The following is a 21,798-nucleotide window of genomic DNA, read 5'->3' on the forward strand; positions in this document are numbered from 1 at the left end:
CTGGTCCCATTCTCCAGGTGCTGCAGCTCCCCCATTCACAGTCTCAGCTCACGTCCTCCCCTGGACCTCTCACAACACATCCTTCTATTGGCCTGCCAGCCCCAGACTGAGTGCCTGAATACCTTTTAAACACCACCTCCAACCCCAGCATGCTTGGCATGCAATGAAGGGTGGGGCCTCCTTAGTCCAGAGTTGCTCGTTAACCCCCTCCTGTCCAGTGCAGGGTTTCTATACCCCATGACACACCCCACAGATGTAGGTGCCAGATTATTTCCCCATCCCCATAGATCTTGATGCCAGAGGAAGGGGAAAATGAAGTCAGCCTGAGGAACCACTGATGCAGTGGGAGATTGGCTGTGGGCAAATAGCTTTCCCCCACTTTGGTACCCTCTGTAATAGGATGTCGAGCTGGTTTAGATGCTGACTGCCCTCCTGCTCTACCCTGCTGATAGAAAGGGGCGGAGATGAGCGTCAGGGCCCCCGCCCAGCTGCTTGCTGGGGCATATTGAAAACAGTGTAAAAAATTACAAGCTGTCACCTTACATTCTAAGGGTTTTCCTGGTCCTGCTTGCAGGCCAGGGGGCTCTGTTGGGAAGCATGTGATCAGAGTCAGTTCTGCAGACAGACAGCCTACGATAAAGTGGGGTGGGGTTTTTTTAAGGATCAGCTTGCCTTGTCTCTTTCTGTTTTTGATTCTTGTCTGTCAGGGTTCTGAATACCAAGAAACAAAGTTGTGTTACAATGCAACCGTCCAGCAAAGAGAGATATATATATATATGATTTTATCTAACTTCTCTGTTTGCAGTCCATGACCACAGGACTGACCTTGCTTGGGACTGCTGCCCTGCTATCACATCCATTTAGGGAGCTATTCGCACCAGCAGAGGTGCCATTTTCCTGAGTTCACAACAGGTGTTCGACCCTCACTCCACCGCTTCCCCCCAGAGCCTGCTGCATGCCGCTGAACAGCTGATCATGGCGGGCAGGAGGTGCTGGAAGGGTGGGGGAGGAGCTGATTGGCAGGGCTGCCAGTGGATGCTAAGCACTCATTTTTTTTTCTGTGGGTGCTCCCACCCTGAAGCACCCAAGCACAGCAGCACAAAGTGGCTGTAAAATGCTGGTCCTTGCAGCCTAGCAGCACTTGCTTTGCACAGTTGCCAGTGCTTGTGATCCATGGTGTTTTTCTTGAAGCACCTGCTCCCAGAGTCACATGACTACGTGAGGCTTGCTGCTTGCAGTGTTGAAACAAAGCATGGCCCTTGTATTTTGATAGAAACTCTTGATGTCTAAAGGCCAGAAACAGACAGACACAACCCCACAAGGCAGGCAGAACCTCACCTACGCTTTGTCTTAAAAATCACAATTAAAAAAATCCTCATCATTATGGGGGGAGGGTTCTGATGTATTTTTTTGTACCACTCCCCACCCCTCACCCCCAGCCTTCAAAAATCCTGAGTCAGGCCTCCAAAAATAATGACATTAGTGTAAAAACAACATTTTTTTTAAAAATAATACATTTGGGCCTTGCTTTACTCATCTGCTGCTTTCTGAGCTTTTAGGGTGCACTCTGGACACGGTTGCATGCCTTCCTCTGCAACCAGGAGAGCTAGAGATGGAACAAAAGCTGAGTGGCTCCACTAATCACATGCCTCCAGGACCTGGGGCTTTAAAAACAACTCCAGATAACGTCGGGTCTGGCTACATGGTGCTGTACGTGGCAGGTCAGGGATTGCCAGCAGGATCAGAGAGACCTGCTTTATAGTGAGGGATGGGGTGGTGTCAGCGCATAGCTTTGCATACAGGCTCTCTGCCAGGGTACAGGGATCAGCCCTTTCTGCTGTGACCCCCGCAACTCGCCCTGTGACCAAACCTTCCCACAGGCCTGCACTGCAACTTTCCCTCCCAGCTTCCTCCTCCACCCGCCCCTGCCTTTCCCAAACCGCAGCTTGTTACTAGGCAGACTTGAAATCCAGCCGGCCAATCAACAGACACATCCGATTTGTATCCGGGTAGAAAACCCAGCCAAGGCCAATCATATTAATGAAAGACCAAAGTTTCCAGGCAGATCAAAGGGGTGTGAGCCAATCAGAAAAACCAGGCGGCAATCAGGGGATTTTGGGGGTGGGTTTTGGAGTTTTTTCCCACTCCCCCCCCGCGGGAGTAATTGGGGCTTGGGTACTTTCCTTTTCTGTTTTGCAGTGGCACGTGCCTGTGCTGGGTGCTTGGCGGGGAGGGGGAAGCGACCCAGAGCGGCTGGCGATGCAGGGAGGGCAGCCAGGGGCTTGAAACATGTTGCAGGGGGGCTCTGGCAAGACGGGGCAGCGCATCGGGCGCAGAAGGGGCAGGTTGGCAGCGGACTGAGCGGCCGGGGTGTGTTCCTGCTTCTCCAGCCCTGCAAACGCACCTTGGGCCGTTTGACTCGCTCTAGAGGGGGGTTGTTTGACCCTGAGATCTGAGAGTAGGTGAGTGGCTTTTGTTTTGTTCCCAGTCTCTCTCTGCTGTGCAACCTAGCCCAGGCTGGGGGCGCGGGGGGGTTACAAAGTGCCGCTCGCTTCCAGAGAGAGGAAATCGGTCTTGCAAAATCATAAATTAAAAGGCGCACAAGAAGCTGCTTTTTTCCAACCGAACATAATAGTCTTGGCTGGGCCCGGCTGTTTGGGTATTGCTCTGCTGTCAGACCTTGTGACCGCGTGGATGTGCGAAATTTCAGCGCCCCCCCCCCCCCTCCGCCCCTTGAAAATCAGTGATGAGATCTGGAAACACATGTTGCAAAATAAAAATTGAGACAGGAGGAGGGAGATTTCCCGAGCCTGGGCAGAGCGCGGATTGGCAGGTCTGAAGCTGCGGCTCCCAGTCCGCCTGCAGATATTTAAATCTCCCTCTTCGTGGGATTCCCCCCACACTCCCCCTTGGGGCATTCCAGGCATTAATTGATTTCCTCTCAGTAGTAGCACCTATCCCTGAAGAAGGAAGTATCCATACAGGGTCTGTAACTAAGCAGGCTGCTCCAGAGCTGAGGTTTGCAGAATTGTAGCATTGCATGCACATTTCTTGTATAAACTAATAATTAAATTAGCCTCAGTCTTCTGTTGAATGCAGGGTTATTAATGGAGCCTCCTTGAGCTCTGCTGAAAACTCACTTTCGCCATTAAATGGGAAAAACTCAGCAAAAACCTTTTGGTCTTGCTAATTTAATTTGATTTTTTTTTGTTTATATTTTTTTAAGGGAAATAGGACAAGAAGAGAAACGCTGCCTGGCGGAGGTAGTCAGAGCTGGGGCTGAGTGTCAGGACTCCCGGGTTCAAATCCTGGCCCTAGGAGGGAGTGCAGTGTAGTGGTCAGAACAGGGGACCTAGGCACTGGGACTGCAGTGGTCTGTTCCCAGCTCTGACACCCACCAACTTGCTGGGCGACCTTGGAAAAATCACTTGACATAAGAAAATGTTATTTCTTCAGTGCGCTCAGCTCAAGTTCTATATCAGTATTACTGACATTGATTTTTTTACCTTTGATTATTTTCATATTGCGATAGTGTCCAGTAGCCTCAGTCAGCAATTGTGTTAGGTGCTGTACAAACTCATAGGAATGGTTTACAATCCTGCAATTGAGTTCTAAGCCCACAGACGCGATTCCAGGGTGGGGGCCTACCAGGAAAGGTGTGTGTGTGGAGGGGAGAGATCCTAACTGCTTGGGGTCTTTAATGACCACATGGCACTTTTTGCAAGAATCTGGGCCCCGGTGTCAAATTCCAGCAGGGGTTATTGCATTCATTCAAGGGTAGGGAACTCTTTCCAGGCAGAGCTCTGTCTCCATGCGGGAGCGCCTCTGCCTTTCATGTCTGTCTGTGCTACTCTCCTTTCAGAACTAGAAGCCAAAATTCCCTTTCATACTTTCAGTGAGATTCTCTTTCCCTCATACCTCCTCTCCTTGGCCCCGATCCCGCAGTGCAACCCTCTAGCTGCTCTGTTCAAGTTGGTGGGCATTGAGGGTGCTTAATACCTTATTTGGGTGCCTAAATGCAGATATGGGGGCCCTAGAGTTGGGCCCCAACTTAGATGGCATCAGCCTTTGCTCCCAGCTCTCCTAACCAGCCTTACAAGTGTGAATTGTATTTTCACTCATTTATTTATTTGCAAAATGACTCCCTATATTGTGACAGCATCGACAAGCCCCAGTTGCACACAAGGTGTGAGGTGCTGCACAAACACAGGACACTGCCACTCTCCCTTCGGACCTCTGCCTCGGCAGTGACACCTGACTCACCCTAAGCTGTCAATTTCTCCCCAAGCAGCAGGGAAAAGGGGCCGAGCACTCGTGTGTAATAACAGATGGCACTTCTGCACCGGTCGGGTGGCCGTCTGCCACAAGGCGATCTGTTCTGGGCTGCATTTTCACGGCTCTTGTCTTTTAGGCAGTCGCTGAATGTCATGGCTGACGACAAAGCTGGTCCCAAGGTCTCTAAAAAGGGAAGCTCGCAGTCTGGAAACTCCCGAGGGGATGCCACAGAGCCCAGCACCCTGCTGCAGAAACTGAAGAGCACCATCTCGTAAGGGCAGCATCTCCCTCTCGCTTTTCTATGGCTGCATCTTAGTTGTTTTCTTAGCAGTGGTGAAAGGGGCTGGCTGCCCAGCCCCAGAGGCATTGCATTGCTCCGCACCTTGGGGGGGTTGTTATCTCTTTGAATTGTGGGTGTGTCAGGATCTCATGGTGCTTGGTGCTATGTGTGATTGATTAGTACAGGCCAACTGCAGCACCCGCACGCTAAACCCTACAACTGAAACGAGACCAAAGTATTGCAGCTCACAGGGACACCCACCCCACAACGTCCCTGCTAATCTGGCCTGGGAGAAAATTCCTTCCTGATCCCACATCTGGCTCGCAGTTAGATGTAAATGATGCTCCAGGCCTTTAAATATTAACAGGCAAAGTGTTTTGCTGTGAAGCAGTTAGGGTTGCTGTCCACATGCAACATGCCTGACTAAAACCCACATGAGCAAGGAAATGAAACAGTTAAGCCACATGGCCCTACATGCCCCACCCACAGATGCGTTGCTTTCCCTTACCGCTACCCCAGCCCGCACATGGTAACCTTAACTCTGCCCTGACATAGCCTCCTCTCCTTCACGCTGGCCTCCTTTGTAAAGTGCTTGGAGATCGATGGATGAAAAGCACTATATAAAAACAAATCAGTGTTATTTGCTAGGTGAAAGCCCGCATTGTCATATAGACTCATAGACTTTAAGGTCAGAAGGGACCATTATGATCATCTAGTCTGACCTCCTGCACAGCGCAGACCACAGAATCTCACCCACCCACTATTGTAACAAACTCCTAACCTATGTCTGAGTTATTGAAGTCCCCAAATTGTGGTTTGAAGACCTCAAGCTGCAGAGAATCTTCCAGCAAGTGACCTGTGCCCCACGCTGCAGAGGAAGGCGAAAAACCTCCAGGGCCTCTGCCAATCTGCCCTGGAGGAAAATTCCTTCCCAACCCCAAATATGGCGATCAGCTAAACCCTGAGCATGTGGGCAAAGACTCACCAGCCAGCACCCAGGAAAGAATTCTCCGTAGTAACTCAGATCCCACCCCATCTAACATCCCATCACAGACCATTGGGCATACTTACCTGCTGATAATCAAAGATCAATTGCCAAAATTAGGCTATCCCATCATACCATCCCCTCCATATGGATGTAGTAGTTCCTGAAGAGTAAAAACAAACAGACCCGAAAGTGGCTGACAACTTAAAAAATTGGAAGGTTACAGGCCGTGAAACCCGGCAATGATTCAACCTGGTGATATGCTGAACAAAAAGAGCTGTTCAGCCATGTTCGTAGCTGTGTCCGTCGCTTCACACCGACTCAGTGGTCCTCAGTAGATTCTGGGCCTGTGGTGGTTTGGTGAAGCTGACTCAGCCAACATTCTAGGCTTCAGAGCGATACACAGACAGATACACAGACCTTGGACTCTGATTACCAAATTATCACCTCCTGACGGTATTCGTTGTGAGTGTTTGGTGCAGAGGTGTGACACAGTGGTTAGTTTCTGTGATATTTTTATGAATCCTAGGTATGCCTCAGTTTCCTCTTGTTGCTCAGTGGTTTAACCCTGCTCCTGGAACAGGGCAGGAGGGGTGCGCGTCACCTCGCTGTGCGTGGGGGAATGAATCGAGTCAGTAAAGAACTGACTCAAACCAACCCAAGTCAACAGTGTGTCCAGCAAGACAAAGCGATGCCCTCAGGACTCAACACCTAACGGCAGGAAACCCCCACAGGCTAGACCAGGGGTGTCAGGAACAAGGTGACAGGTGACTGGAGGAAGGGCGACCCTTTTGGAGGGACTCAGGAGCGTGGAGCTGGGGAGATAAAGAGGGAACACGAGAGCCATAGCCCAGACCCTGTGACTCTGTGAGTGGTGGTGTGTTGGGGAAGGGCAGTTTGGTAAAGGGGGTGACAGAAGGCTCACACCCCTAGTGTGCAGGGCCATCTTAATGACTTCAGAGCCCCTTGGGCACAGTGTATCTTGGGCGGGGGCGGGGGGAACCCTATCACATTACAGTAGAAAATAAATAGTAATTCTTGTATGTAAAATGTTATTGGGAACGAAAACACGATGTAGCGGTCACAGAAAAAGTGCTGAATGTGGTCTGCTGATTTAGAAACGTCGGCAGGCAGCAAAGCGACAACTGACCCCTGAAAATCCCGTTTCCTGAATCACTCCAGAGTCAATATTCATCATAGACTAGATCTTTTGTTACACATCACTGCCGGGTCCCCTTTCCGCTGGGGACCCCGGGCACATACCCAGTTTGCCCGTGCCTTAAGCTGTCCCTGCTGGTGTGAGCAGGGCAGTGTTAAGAGGGGTGGGTTACGGTGGATGGTAGTTGTGGCAAGGGAAGGATTATGCCTATGGGTGGAGGAATAGAGGGGATGTATTGTTAGGTGACTCCACATTTCATTGCTCCTGTGGGTTTGAGTCAGGAAGGCTGTGTGTGTAGCAAGCCTAAACATTTCCCAACAAACCTTTTTGCCTGTTAATTTCCTAGTTTTTTAATCCTTAAGCAGATGCATCTTTGATGGGGAAATGGATCTGTGGGATGGAGATAGAAGCAGCTGCTGACAGAGAAGACGTTATGTTACAGCAGCTGCTGCACATGAAAGCTTTCTCTGTTATGCACAGAGGCTGTACTTTGACTCCAGTGTACTGGAGGCAGCAGGGAGATTTGGCTGGGCACCCAAGAGGTGTTTTCCATCCCCGTGGTTCTGCTTAGCACAGGGAGTGCCGCGCAGTCCGTGCTCTGCAGCTTCATAACGTGACTGACACTTTATTTTTTCTCCTGTTTTTAACAGCAAATCTGTGCAGAACAAAGTGGACAGCATTCTGGTGAGTGTCTTGAGCAGCTCTTACATTGCTTAAGAGCCCTGTAGCGTAGAGACCGGCGCAAGTGGATGTCATGGATCTTATCTCAATGACAACATCCCATGCTGTTCTGCCTCATCGTACTGGCTCAGGATTCTACCTAATCCTGCCGTAATGGATCCATTCAGTGGTTCAGTCAGTCCAGGATCCGATCTCTAGGAGAAGCAGTCAGCAATGCACGATGTTTCAGAGCAAGTCAGACCATCCTCCCTCAGGCAGCCCTCCTTCCTGACCCCTTCATTGGTCAAGTCATGGCCTGATGCATAAGATTTTATTTATCTTGCCTTGCACAGCAGCAAACATAATTATTGGTCATAGAATCATATCTGCTAAGATGTCTTTTTAGTCATTGCAATTAGTAAAGTAATTTAACATCCAGCTGTTTTGCCGCCTCCTTTGAGTCTCTAACCATTTTGTCCCTTCTGTCCCATGTCCCTGCTGACAATAGCAAGATGTGCAGAAATTTTCAGACAACGATAAACTCTACCTGTACCTACAGCTGCCATCCGGTCCGAGCTCTGGGGAAAAAAGGTAGGGAACAGACCAAGGTACCATTGTGCCTTGTCTTTCACTACAGAGCTGTTCAGTGGTTAGCGCAGGAGGAGATTGGAGATCAGGATTCCTGGGGGCTGTTGCCAGTTCTGTGAAGGGAGTGCAAAAGTTCTGGGCAGTTGGACCCTGGGGGTCCATTGCCGGTTCTTGGAGGGATCATGGCCTGGTGATTTAAGCAGCATGACTGGGTTCTCTTCAAGCTGATGCCACTGATTCACTGTAACTCAGTTTTCCCATGTATTACCCTCCCACCTGTTTTATATTGCTTCCCAGCCTCATGGGTATGGGAGGGAGGGAGTCTCCAAATAATGCCTATGATCCTCTGAAAGTTGCTACAGAGAGGCCTGGCCTGGCAAACCCTCTCGGTCTCCCCCTACTGATGCTATCTCTGTGCTAATTAATGTTGTCTCTAATTTGATCATGTCTGCTTACTCCTTGGGAGCAGCAGCCTGGACCTGAGCTCCCTGAGCACTGCTGAGCACATGCATGCGTGCAACTGGATCCGGAATCACCTGGAGGAACACACGGACACCTGCCTGCCCAAGCAGGATGTCTACGACACATACAAGTGAGTGTGCGCACAGGGCCCAGCGGGAGCCAGTGCAGCCAGCGGCCTTGCGTCGCCAGCCCTCTGGATCTTGCAGACTAAGCAGGGACTGGCTGCATCAGTGCTTGACTGGGAGGCCTCCAAGGAAGGCCTTTGATTTCCAGCCTCAGTTCATTCATCGTCAGTTTGTACCCATAACACCCTGGACTACCAGCTCCTTGGGGCTGGGACTGTCTCTTTGTTCTGCGAATGTACAATGTCTAGCGCTGGTCCATGACTGGGGTTCGTAAGTGCTACCATAATATACCTAATAAATACTGTACAGCGCCTGTTGCAATGGGATCCTTTCTGCTCCATGAGTGGGATGCCTAGGCAGTATCGTAATACACCTAATAAATAATCCTGACCAAATGCCAACTCTGCTAGTGATGCTCAGCATTACTAATTCCCAGTGGTGTTTCAGATACACGCTCAGATATTATCCTCCACTTCATTATAGGACCACACCCTGCTGTTCTTACGTGGGCAAAAAATCCATTGCCTGAGTCAGAATTGTAGCATCAGGCTATATAGGGCAGCTGTTAAAATGCCGTTTCACCCAGAGGTGGCTGCATTCAGTGGTGGAGAGTCATTTCCCTCTGTACAGGGAGCAGATCACGTTGAGTTTGCGAAGGCTGAGTTTACAAAGACCCTCTGTGATAAACGTAATATGACTTAACTAGAAGAGGTGCCAGCACCCAGTGTTTGGTACTGCTGGTGATAATCCACAGGGAAGCAATTGAATGCACGGCCAAGACAGTAGTATCAAGTGCCGGACCTTGGCTTTGGGATGAAACTCTCTTGCCTCTGACCCCTCTCTCTGTCTCACCCGGCAGGCGATACTGTGATAACCTCTGTTGTCGCCCTTTGAGTGCCGCCAACTTCGGGAAGATCATCCGGGAGATTTTCCCAAACATCAAAGCCAGAAGACTGGGAGGACGAGGGCAATCGAAATATCCTTGTATGCTAAATAACCACTGTCTACACCTCAGAGAACTAGCCCAAGTAAAGGGATGATGTCAGCTTAGTTTTGAGTGGACGGGGTTGGCTTCTTTTAAAGTTTAAAGAACAAGAATGAATGGGAATTATTTGTTTTTAATTGATTGGTCATTACCTTTTGGAGCACCACAGGGAAATGGAGTGGTTGGAGCAGGACTCCTGGATTGTATTCCCAGCTCTGGCAGGGAAGTGGCATCTAGTGGTTAGAGCAGGGGGGCTGGGAGACAGGAATCTGGGAGGGGGGTGGTATTGAATGACTGAAATAAGAAACTGCATGTCAGGACTCCTGGGTTCTGTTCCCAGCTCTCATTAACAAAGTGCTGTGGGATCCTAGAGCACAGAGGTTCTCAAACTTCATTGCACCGCGACCCCCTTCTGACAACAAAAATGAATCCAGGACAGGGGACTGAAGCCTGAGCCCGCCCAAACCCTACAGCCCCTGGTGGGGGGCCGAAGCCCGAGCCTAACTGTTCTAGGCAGGGGGGCCAAAACTGAGGGTCAAGGGCTTCAACTCCAGGCAGGGGGCCTGCAACCTGGGCCCCACCACCCAGGGATGAAGCCTTCGAGCTTTGGCTTCATCTCCAGGCCGTGGGGCTCGGGCTTCAGCCCTGGCCCCCAGCAAGTCTAAGCCAGCCCTGGCAATCCCATTCAAAGGGGTCCCGACCCACTTTGGGGTCCTGACCCACAGTTTGAGAACCAGTGTCCTAGCAAAACAAAAACAACGTGGAGTCCGGTGGCACCTTAAAGACTAACAGATTTATTTGGGCATAAGCTTTTGTGGGTAAAAACCCCACTTCTTCAGATGCATGGAGTGAAAATTACAGATCCAAGGCCAATTCAGTCAGGGTTGATATGGTCCACTCCCAATAACTGATGAGGAGGCATCAATACCAAGAGAGGGAAAATTGCTTTTGTAGTGAGCCAACCACTCCCAGACCCTATTTAAGCCCAAATTAATAGTGTTACATTTGCAAATGAATTGTAAGTCTGCAGTTTGTCTCTGAAGTCTGCTGTTCAAGTTTTTTGTTGAAGGATGGCTACTTTTAAATCTGCTCTTGAGTGTCCAGGGAGATTGAAGTGTTCTCCTACTGGCTTTTGTATGTTACCATTCCTGATGTTTGATTTGTGTCCATTGGATACAGACTAAGAGGGCTACCCCTCTGATATCTAGCAAAACAATGTTGCCAACTCTCATGGTATTTGGCAGCTGCCTTAAAGCCCCGGCTCTTAGAATCATGCGATTCCATGAGAAACCTGGCTTTCTTATGACAACCCCCACCCCAAGTTTCTAGCTCTCATGGTTGCAAAGAAAAGCTTGTCAATGCAAACCCTAAAGGCTCAAAAACCAGAAGGCAAATAAAAAAGAACCAATTTTTTTTTTTTAAATCTGGTGATTTTTTGCGGGGGCGTCTGACTCATAATGGTTGAACATATGGGATTGGCAATAATGTTACTCTGGAACACACTTTGGGATCCTCTAATGAAAGCTGATGCAAAAGGAAATGTAGTATCTTTAAACCCCTGATAGATTTTAAGTAGAGCTGTTGATTAATCACAGTTAACTCACACGATTTAAGTCAAATATTAATCATGATAAAAAGAGTTAGTTGTGATGAATTGCAGTTTTAATCACACTGTTAAACGATAGAATACCAGTTGAAGTTTATTAAAGCGTTAAGATGTTTTTCTGCATTTTCAGATATTTGAAATTTACAACACAGAATACAAAGTGCACAGTGCTCCCTTTATATTATTTTTATTACAAATATTTGTACTGTAAAAAATGATAAACAAAATAAATAGTATTTTTCAGTTCACCTCATACAATACTGTAGTGCAATCTAGAAATGTAGATTTTTTTGTTACATAACTGCACTCAAAAGCAAAACAATGTAAAACTTTAGAGCATACAAGTCCACTCAGTCCTACTTCTTGTTCAGTTTATTTTCCTCTTTCACTCACGGTGGGCATCGAGCAGATCTGGGCTGGCTGATGGGAACTGAGAAATAGAGCGAACTAGTCTGGAGCACAGTGACATATAAATTGCATTGGCAGTGAAAAGCAAGAGGATTTGTGAGTCCCAGATCTCTGATTGGAGGTGGAAGGAGTCACACTAAAGATAAACTGTCTTCTTTCAAGCTTTAACTTCTCATTTTTGCAGCTTTATTTAGTTCCTTCCAACTTCCCACTGAAATCCCTTAACCTTGCCAAACGTATTGCTACAGCGGGATCAGGAGGAAGACAGTGGTCAGCATGCCACCCCTGCCCAGCCTGGACCTCAAAGTTGCCGATACTGTACGTTCCCCAGAAGCACGGTCTCCTAGCGTGAAGGCTTCTTGAGTTTTAATGGGGCATCCTGGTGCTCATGGGCTCTGAAGCCGTCCATGGTTAGGGGGTGTCTCATTCGATTTCTGCGGTGTCACTGCCCCAGCCTTAGCTACCTAACACACCTGCTCTGAATTTTAGCTCTGGAGATGAGTCTGTTTTGCTTTCATGCCATTGGCCATGGGAAGGTCCTAGCTGAGCTCCATCAGCTATAGGAGGGTAGTGGGAAGGTTGTATAGTCTCCCTATAGTGAGCACTGGGAATTTTGGGGTATTTGTCCCCCTGTCATGTCTGGGGCTGGCAGGAGTATAGAGAGGTTTGTACATATTGCTCGGCAAAACTCTTCACCCAAAACATTTGTTGTTATTGTAAAAAAATGCAGATTTGGCAACATGGAACCATTGTGTGAATTCATCTCAGTTCCGCCAAATAGTTGAATGAAAAAAACCTAAAAAAAAAAGTTAAGAAAAAAGTTAAACATTTGACCTTTTAGTGTTTTGGCTCGAAACGACGACCTCTCAAAATATCATTTTCTTAACCTTTTAAAAATGGTCAAAAATCAGACATTTTGTTTGACCCAAAATGGATTGATTTTGACTTTTTGGAAATGTCAGCGCATCTGTTGCCAGAAAATCGATTCTTTCCCCCAGCTCTTGTACGTTGGCATATAATGCAACCCATCTGGGGGAGCTGCCATCATGATGGCCCTCTGTAAATTCAGGCAGGAGCGCTGGGCATATGACGGGACCGCCCCGGGAATTTCAGGCGCCTGATGACTGTGCCCGGGGAGGAGAGCAGAAGCGCTACAAGGCCCAGTGCCAGTCACTGACCTCTCTCCCCTCCCTGATGCAGTCGGAGCTCACAGACCTGGTGCAGTCATATCACGACGAGCTGGTGGACGCGGCCTGCGCTCTGACCTGCCACTGGGCTGAGAAGATCCTCAAGCGCTCCTTCAACAACATCGTGGAGGTGGCTCAGTTCCTCATCCAACAGCACCTCATCAGCTCGCGCTCTGACCGCGCTGACCTGGTCATGGCCATGGTGGTCTCAGGTGAGTCAGGCACTCAAAAGGGGGATTCCTCCCACAGGCGGGGATCCCCATTGCCTAGCATGGGGATCGGTGGAGTACTGGGACTTCCCCGTGCAGCGCTCATTGCAGGGTTGGGGCTATTGAGGGTGCTGCAGGCCTGTCTACCCAGACTGGCTTCAGCCTTAGTTTCCTCTTCATCCACTCCCCAGTAACGGACATAAGGCTGCATGTCCTAACACCCCTTCTTGGGGCTGGGTTTATTTAGATTCCCAAGGAAACTCAAGAACTCTCCTCCACCCCAGCCTCCCAGCTGGCTCCCACTCCGCAACGCAGGGCTCTTAGGCATAGAGATCATCCAGCCTGACCACTTGTGTATCACGGGCCACCAACCCCACCCAGCACCTGCACCCCAAAAGCAACCAGAGTGAGACCAAAGTATCCCAGCTGGCAGGAGACTAGACTGTTTTGTGCCGCAGGCAGAGAAGGGGAAGGATCCTGGTGCACCAATGCCCGAGGCCTCTGCAATGGCAGAGAATTAAGTGAGAGATTCCCAGCACCTTGTGCTTGCAGAGGGAGGCAGAAACTCTCAGGGTCTCTGCCATGCTGACCTGGGGGGAATTTCTGCCCAACTCCACATATGGCAGCAATTGGTTAGACTCTGAGCATGTGAGCAAGAGCCAACCAGCTGAGCAGCTGATGGGAATGATCCTCAGTGCCACCTCGGAGCATGGCCCTCCCCAGCCTGTGTCTCAGCTCCAGCCGTCCTGTCCCCGCTGCGTCAGCAGCAGACTCGCTCTCTGGTCTCCCTACCAGGCTCCTGCAGCTGCACTCCTGGGCTCTCTGGCTGGGATCTGGTGGGGTCACTCCGTTCAGAGCAGCTCATGCAGCCCCCACTCCTCCTTTGACTCACCCTTCTCCTTCCTCCGAGTCTTCACAGGCTTTCTGCCAAAGCTCTGTCTACACTTAACCCACAGCAGCTGCGCCGCTGATGCGCCTCAGCACAGACCCTTGCGACAGCGATGGGAGGGGCTCTTTTGTCGCTGACGTTAATCCACCGCCACGAGAGGAAGAACCCTTCCACCGACCTAGCGCTATCTTTGCCAGGGGCCAGGTCTGCTTCACTGTGTCACTCGGCGGTGTGTTTTCACACCCCTAAGTGATATAGCTGGCTTGACAGAACTTTTTAGGGTAGCCCTGGCCTATGATGGCCAAGCACTGGACACCAGAAATAATTCAAGTCTTTCCCCTTCCCCAGTGGCCTTTAAGAATCGCAGCGTTGCTTTTAATAGGTCTCCATTTTTCTAATGCTCTTACTAGGTGTTGCAGTGAAAATTTGGATACTTAAAGGTTTGGATACTTAAAGTTTTCCTTATATCCCCTTTCAGTGGTACACTCTGCACTCCCAAAGGAGTTGATCACCTCTTTCCCGGACCTTGCCTATACTGTCTTCACGTTTGTTTATTAGAAAGAAATGACTGTTTGAGCCACAATGACCAGTTACAATTATAATTAGAGCCACATCACTCATTCTCTCAGGGCTTTGGAGTACATGAATATTTTCGACTCTTGGGAGCATTAAATAGAATCATAGGACTGGAAGGGACCTTGAGAGGTATCTAGTCCAGTCCCCAGCACTCAGGGGAGGATTAAGTATTAGACAAGCCCCTGTCAGGGATGGTCTAGATAATGTTCTTAAAAATCTCCAGTGACAGAAATTCCACAACCTCCCTAGGCAATTTATTCCAGTGCTTAACCGCCCTGATAGTGAGGAAGTTTTTCCAACCTAAACCTGCCGCAATTTAAGCCTGTTGCTTCTTGTCCTGCCCTCAGAGGTTAAGAAGAACAATTTTTCTCTCTCCTTTTTGTGACAACCTTTTCACAGCATCTTTTCCCCTTTGTTTCTTTGGGCCCATATTTCCTGCCGTTAACTTGTTTTTAATTAGATTTTTAAACTCCAGTTTACTTACAGGGGTGTCTAAATCAACTTGCTTGTGGTTGACGGTATTGTAGACATGCGGAATCACCCCTGCAGCGCCTCCTGCTGGTGACTTCTGGGAATTAGCTCATTCCAGGTCTGGAGCGCCCTCTGCGGGCTGGTGATCTGCTTGTCCTCTGGCCCACGCATCCTTCCCAGACCCAGTGCACCTTTAACTGGGTGCTGCCCCCTGGCACTAACCCCTCAGTCTTAGGGTCTCCCCCTCCCAGAGGAACCCCCACCAACTATCCCCACTTCACCTCAGTATCAGGCTACTGCCAGTCATCGTCTAGCCCCCACGCCCTGGGGCAGACTGCAGTATCAGCCACTCATCACTGGCAAGGAGGGTTTGGACCTGCTGCCTTGGCCTACCCCTGGGCTGCCCTCTGCAGCCCCCAGTACCTGTTGCCTTATACTAGGCCGTAGCCTGGGGCTTTCCAGGCAGGAGCTCCGCAGCTCCTCTGCCTTTCCCCAGGCCTGCTCCACTCAGGTACCCTGCCTCTAGCTCCCTGCAGCCAGGCCCTTCTCCCTCTACAGGCAGAGGAAGACTGTCTGCCCCCTGACTTCTCTGCCTTTATAGGGCCAGCTGAGTCTGTCTGGGTTGCGGCTCCAGCTGCAGCCACTTCCCCCAATCAGCCCAGCTTAAAAGCTGCTTTCCCCAGCCACAGCCCCCTCACACGGCTGTTTTTAAGCCCTTCAGGGCAGGAGCGGGGTAACCACCCTGCTACAGGTATTTTTTGCCACACTGTCATTGCCCACCATCCCTTCGTGTGTTGGGATCTGTGCTATCACTGTGATTACACCCAGGTTCATCAGTTCTGTGGTTAACGGTTATGTTTCATTACATGGAGCATTGCTGCTATCCGAAGAGTGGTTTCTGATTGCCAGGAGTCCTGATAAGGAATCAGACAGGAGGACCACAGTGGCTGGGTGAACATCTGTGATCCAATTTAAGGCCAGCATTTTCACTGCCCGTTCAGTCCTTGAAACGGCCCCAAAGTTTGATAACGCTACATCTTTCTTGATTCCACATGCAGGAACACAGAGTGCTGTTCCCACCCTTCCTGTTCTCATATCTTTGGAGCTATCAGCATCCATTTTTGGCAGTATCATCCCCATTTATCACAGATGTATTGATTTGCTGTATCTTACACGTGTAACATTCCTTTTCAGTTTCACTATACAATTCTGTATCTACCTCCAAAGGTATAATTTTCCAATGTTAATGCATTTTGCCAAAGCTATAGATTTGAACCTCTTCTGGGTCTTTTTCTATGCCAGGATCCTTTTGTCCACGCTTTAACCCTCCTTACATGAGGCATTTTGAGTTTTTGCTCTGCACGTCAACCATTTAATTCCCAGCATTCATCATATATTAGCTTAGTGTATCTCTTCACTGTTTCCAATGATGTCAGCCCCAAAGGTTACATCTAAAAGCTTCATTCTTAAAGTAATGGGCATTTCACCCACAGCTATCCGCTGTTCACAGTGGCGTTGTGATGAAGGCACCACATGCAGTATGCTACAGTCTGCTGAGCCTGCATTGAGTCAAGCCTTCTCAAATTGGTTTTTGATGCCGAACTGAAATGCTGGCACTGTAATGAGTAACTGGTCTTATTAGTGTTCTGTGCAGTGTTACTGCTGCTTTCTGCTCTGCACCCTGGGAAGTTCCAGAAATACCTTTAAGTAGGTTGATTCTGATTCTCTAATATTTTCAATACGATCCTTCCGTGTGAGCTTGCTGCTAAATATCACCTCTAAAAATTTGAAGCTTTTAACTGTGCTTCTTTGGGGCCCATATTGATCCAATTTATAATCTCATTCAATTTTCCTTTTAGTGACTATTGTTCCCTTAGTTTTGTCAGATGAGAATTTAAAGCCCCGCGTTTCCCCATTCCACCTCCTTACCTCTTCTCTACCCCAGAAGCCTGATTTAGCCACATGACCTACGGAGGTGAGCTAATTATGTGACAGGTGGGGCTGGACCCATCTCCCTTAAAGGGGCCAGCCGCCCTGTGACAGAGCACTGGGTCCTGCTGCTCCTGGGGAAATCACGGGCACAGTTTCCTGTGCTCTTAGCAGCCCTCCCCGCATCACCGGAGATTAATCCTTTCAGCTGTGACTCACTGCAGAGCTCAGTGGGACATTCCCTTAGCGAGAGCATTTGAAGTCAGTTGCCCAGTTTCCATTAGTGCTTCTGCAGACCGTTTACACCAGTATAACTCACGGGGAGAAGCTGCACCGTTCTAACAGTGCCAGGGTGGCACGGCTGTTGTGTGTAGACAGCACCCACCTCGATTAGGCCAACCAACAGCAGTAGCGCTGTAACCATGCCGGCTTAGTTAAAGCAACACAAAGCCCTGATGTTGATGTGGTAATACCGGTGCGCCCCTATTTATTATCTCTATTGTATGATCTGTATAAGGTCTTTGAGACAGGCACTATCTAGGATCATTTATTAGGAGTATTACAGTCGCCCCTGGGAGTCCCAGGGCCCCATTATGTCCCCCACCCCGGGACCCTGGGTAGGGGGAGCGAGGTTGGATGTGGGGCGTAGAGCGGGGAACAGGGCTGGACATGGGAGGTTCTGGTTTTGGTGTTCCCGAGCCAAACCTGCAACTTTAATAATAAACTCGGCCCACCACTTTCTGGCATAGCCTTGTACGCAGCCGCTTGGTGGTTTAATGTCCATTTAAAGACCAGTCTTAAGTTATACTGGTGCCGCGTTCACGTGGAGACAAGCCCTCAGGAGCTGGTTTAAGTAGAACCAGAATAAACCCACTCTGAAACCGAAGTAGGGGATTGCACCAGTCTTTGGCCAGGTCTACAATGAAAACGCTGCAGCTGCTCTGCTTCACCGCTTCAAAGGGGTTCTCCCATCGCTGTAGTTCATCCATCCCCCCGAGAGGCAGTACCTAGGTTGACGGAAGAATTCTTCTGTTGACTTAGCTACTGCCTGTTGGGGAGGTGGATTGCCTACCACGATGGGAGAACCACTCTTGTTAATGTAGGTAGTGTTTACTCTGAAGCACTGCTGCTGTAGTGTTTCAAGTGTAGACAAACCCAGAATGAAACCAGAGTAGCTCTCCTGTACAGACCTGTCAAACAGACCAGACTGGGGCTTTTCTGGCCTGTGACAGTAATAAATAATATCCAGGACGGAAAGTAAATGCATTTTTTCCAAATAAAGAATAATAATAATCATAAATAATCCCTAGGGCCTTTCATCAGTGGCTCTCAAAGCACTAAAAATTTAAGGGAAGGGACTTTTTTTTTTATGGAAAGAGGGTGTTCTTTTAAGAACAGTCAGGTCCATGTATTTTATGGTTTTTTTTGGTTGGTTTTGTTTATAGAAAGTTCCGAAAATATCCACCGAGATACTCGACCGTCACAAACTGCCAGGAAGAACGGATTGGAAACATCGGACAGCACTGTCAAAACCCAGGCTCAGGTGGGAAAGTGTTGGGTGCTGGGGAGAAACCTTCCCACCATGACTAGGGCCCTCCTCCCCTAAGAGCTGAAAGGCTGGTATGGTCAGCCCCTTCTTGGAATTTGGCTTACTATTAATCTAAGGAAGAGTGATGTCTAGTGGTTAGAGCAGGAGGGTACAGGGAGCTCCTGGGTTCTAGCTCCAGCTCTGGGAAGAGAGTCGGGTGTCGGGTTAGATCAGAAGGAGCAGGGAGCCAGGCCCCCTGGATTCTAGCCTCAGATCTAGGAAGGGTGTAGAAACTAGGGTTAGAGCTGGGGGGCTGGGAGCCAGAACTCCCGAGTTCTTCTCACACCTCTGCCCCTGAATTCATGCCATTGCCAAGTCAGTTCTCTGTGCCTCAGTCTCCCCCTATAAAATTGGGGTGGCAGTAGTCGGGTGTAGGTGTCTGGTGGAGGCACTGGAGATGGGCACAGTATGGGTGTGGGGTAATGCCCCTTCTGCTGCTGCTAATGTCAGTCTGTCTTTGCCTGTCAGAACAAAAAGGAGAATAACTCAAAACCCTCTGTCCCGCCCCGAGCCGAGAGGAAGAAAACCCCAGAGACCCCCAAGCCGGTGAGCAGCCCCCAAGTCAACGCCCTGGTGGCTCGCCTGCCTTTCCTCCTGCCTCGCATCCAGGCCAATGAGAGACTGATGCCACCAGGTGCCCAGGCCGTGCGGTCCTCCCCTCCCATCCTGGCGCCCAAGATCACAGCCATGCCCATCGGGAGCACGGTCAAGATGGCCACCCTGCCGCTGTCAGTGGGCACCGCCTCCTCCCTACCTATCAACCTGGCACCAGGCGTGAACGGGGCAGCTGGGCTGGTCAGCCAGCAAGCGGCAGTGCCGGTGATCAACATGATCCTGCCCAGCATGAGCATCCCTGTGGCCGAAATTTCAGCCAACCCCAAGAGCGCAGCCGGGGGCGGCAGCAACAGGCATGGCCCTGCCAAAAGCAGCGAGGGGCTGGCCGGCAGCCAGCAGGAGGCACAGGGAGCCAAAGGCGCCAAACGCCCCCTGGAGTCGCCCACTGAGGCTGCCACCATTAAGAGGAAGCGCGGTCGGCCCCGGAAGAGGCTGGATGAGGCAGAGGCCAGTTCGCCGGATAAATGCAGCGGCACGGAGGAGGGGGGTGCCCCTGAGACTGGAGGAGGGGGCGATGCCGGCCATGAGGGTAGCCCATCACGGAGCTCGTTCGTCTCGGGCTGGAATGGAGGGTCGCCCAGCCTGTGTCCCGGAGACCCGGGAGGGCTCTGTGTGGGAGGCCAGGACAGCCGGGCTAAGGGAGCATCGCCTGGTGCTGACAACAGAGGCAGCTCGCTGGACGCTGACCGAGCCACGGGCACCTCCCAGGTGAGCGTCATCCAGGACAGCCGGTTCAGTGGTAAGAACCAGCTGAAAGCTGGCACGCTGGAGCTGGAGGACGATTTGCAGGTGCAGATGAACCCAGGCAAGGCTTCTGTACCAGGATCTCAAGGCCCCCAGGAGGGGAGACCTCACCCCCGCTCTCCCTTGGGAGACACCAAACCAGAGAGCCCGCAAAAAAGCCCAGCCTTGCTCCTGCTGTCAGCGACTTCTGCCCCCGACGACCACGCTCAGCCGTCCGATTCTGGGAGCTCTCCTGATTTGCAGGGCGATGCGTCTGGATCGGAGGAGTCGCCGCTGCCGGCGGGTTTGCACTCTGCTGGCGCTACTGAGGACAAAACCGCTAGGCACCAGCGCAGCCCTGCTTCCAAAAGGCTCCACAGCCCCCAGTCCGCAGCGGATCACCCCTGAGCACGCTCTGTGCAGCGCCCACGCCTCAGCAAGCCGAACTTGTCCTCTGCCCACGTCCAGGAGCTGGTGTTCTGCCGCAACCAGACGCCTTGCAGGGAAGATTTAAAAATGATATTCATTTGCTAACTGCCTCTGTCCCTTCCCAGGGCTGCAGAATAACACCCCTCCTCCCCACCCTCCCTGTTGCCATGCAATTAAATAAAGCCTGTCATCGCCACACATGGTTTGTCTGTGATCGGCAGCTGTCACCTTTCCTCTGGCCCAGCAATTTGGTTTTGCTGCATTGGGAGGCCAGGCCAATGCACCATCGCTGCTGCCTCCTCTGGGAGGAAAGGGCTGCTGCTCCCAGAGGTGGAAGTGATCCCGCTGGAGAGTAGGAAGCCCTCAGGTCAAGAAATGACTTGGGTAACATCTCTCTGCCTCAGCCAGCAAGGGTGTCTACACTGCTCACTGCGCCCAGGCTCCGACTCGGGTTTAAGCCCCAGCCCACCTTCTGTCCACACCAAACCAGTGACTTGGGTCAGCGAGCACTCAGGACCCTGCTGGGGGCTGGGTCAGCATCTAAGTCCTGCTGTGAGTTGGGTCCGAGCCCTGTCGTTCTGCAGTGGGGATGCAGTTTGAACCGCAGACCCATGTCAGAAGGTCAGTGCAGTGCAGTACAGACACGTTCGCACGGCTGAGACTCGGGTCCAACCATTGGAAACCCAGGTTTGCAGTGCAGTGTGGCAGCTCAAATGCAGCCCAATTCCACAAGCCCAGGTCCCACAGTTTCGGGTTAAGCGTGCAGAGTAGAAGTAACCCAAGAGATCGTGTTCACGGTGTCCTCTGCGGACCGCGCTGCTCTTGGATACTCTGGTTTCAGGCCAATGGTGTAACTGCCCCAAAGCAAACCCCTGGAGTTAATGCCATTCGCCCCGACACAGCATCACTTGGGCTGCTGCGGTTACATCAGGGCTGAAATCACAGGCTTTTGGTGCGCACCGCCAGTCTTGCATCTAGAGGGAGTTTTCGCTGCTGCTCCTCTCCTATGTAGGGCTGCGTGCTCTTGGCTTGCCCCAGCTCGCAGGCGCTAAGCACCCCACAGGATGGAAGCTGGTGTTCCTGCTGATCCAGGTTTGATTTTAAAGCTCAAGCTTTGGGTGACCTTGTTGTGATGCGTCTCGCCTATAATTTCTCCCTTTTGGTCTGTGTTTTGATCTGCCCACGAGCATCACTAACCTAAGTGATGAGCTGGATGCATGATGTTCTCTGGCCTGTGCCTCTTCTTGCCCTGGGATCTATGAATCTAAGCCACCCTGGGACTAGGGAGCAAAGATTTCTGCTTGAAAGGGCTCAAAGAGAGGTGGCCTTTACAAAACTGGGCTCTCTTGCTGTTGTCTGTAATGGATTCCAAGGCCAGAAGGGGTCAGTGTGTGACCATCTAGGCTGACCTCCTGGATAACACAGGCCCTAAACTAATTCTCAGAGCAGGTCTGCTAGACAAACAGCCAATCTTGATTTAAAAAGCCTCAGTGATGGAGAATCGCCCACAACCCTTGGTTGTGCAGAACAAGAGCATAGAGAAGATGTCTCCTGTTTGTTCCTAGGATTGAAAATCAGGAATGTCAAATCCAGTCTGCCTGGGTTTTGCGAGGACGTTTCTCCCTTAACTGAAAGACCTGGGATGTTAG

At 50.6% G+C, this 21,798-nt stretch overlaps 1 protein-coding gene across 1 annotated transcript; it reads left to right on the forward strand.

The window, feature by feature from the left end:
• Nucleotides 1-2,117: 2,117 nt before the first annotated feature.
• Nucleotides 2,118-20,347, forward strand: RFX5 (regulatory factor X5). Its single transcript, XM_032781235.2, has 10 exons — nucleotides 2,118-2,462; nucleotides 4,412-4,546; nucleotides 7,350-7,383; nucleotides 7,868-7,950; nucleotides 8,417-8,539; nucleotides 9,394-9,510; nucleotides 11,770-11,851; nucleotides 12,734-12,932; nucleotides 18,240-18,337; nucleotides 18,851-20,347. The coding sequence occupies exons 2-10, from the start codon at nucleotides 4,428-4,430 to the stop codon at nucleotides 20,126-20,128; spliced, it is 2,133 nt and encodes a 710-aa protein (XP_032637126.1). The 5' UTR covers nucleotides 2,118-2,462; nucleotides 4,412-4,427; the 3' UTR covers nucleotides 20,129-20,347.
• Nucleotides 20,348-21,798: the final 1,451 nt, after the last annotated feature.

The sequence above is a fragment of the Chelonoidis abingdonii genome, chromosome 11 (assembly GCF_003597395.2).
Source record: "Chelonoidis abingdonii isolate Lonesome George chromosome 11, CheloAbing_2.0, whole genome shotgun sequence".
NCBI lineage: Eukaryota > Metazoa > Chordata > Testudines > Testudinidae > Chelonoidis > Chelonoidis abingdonii.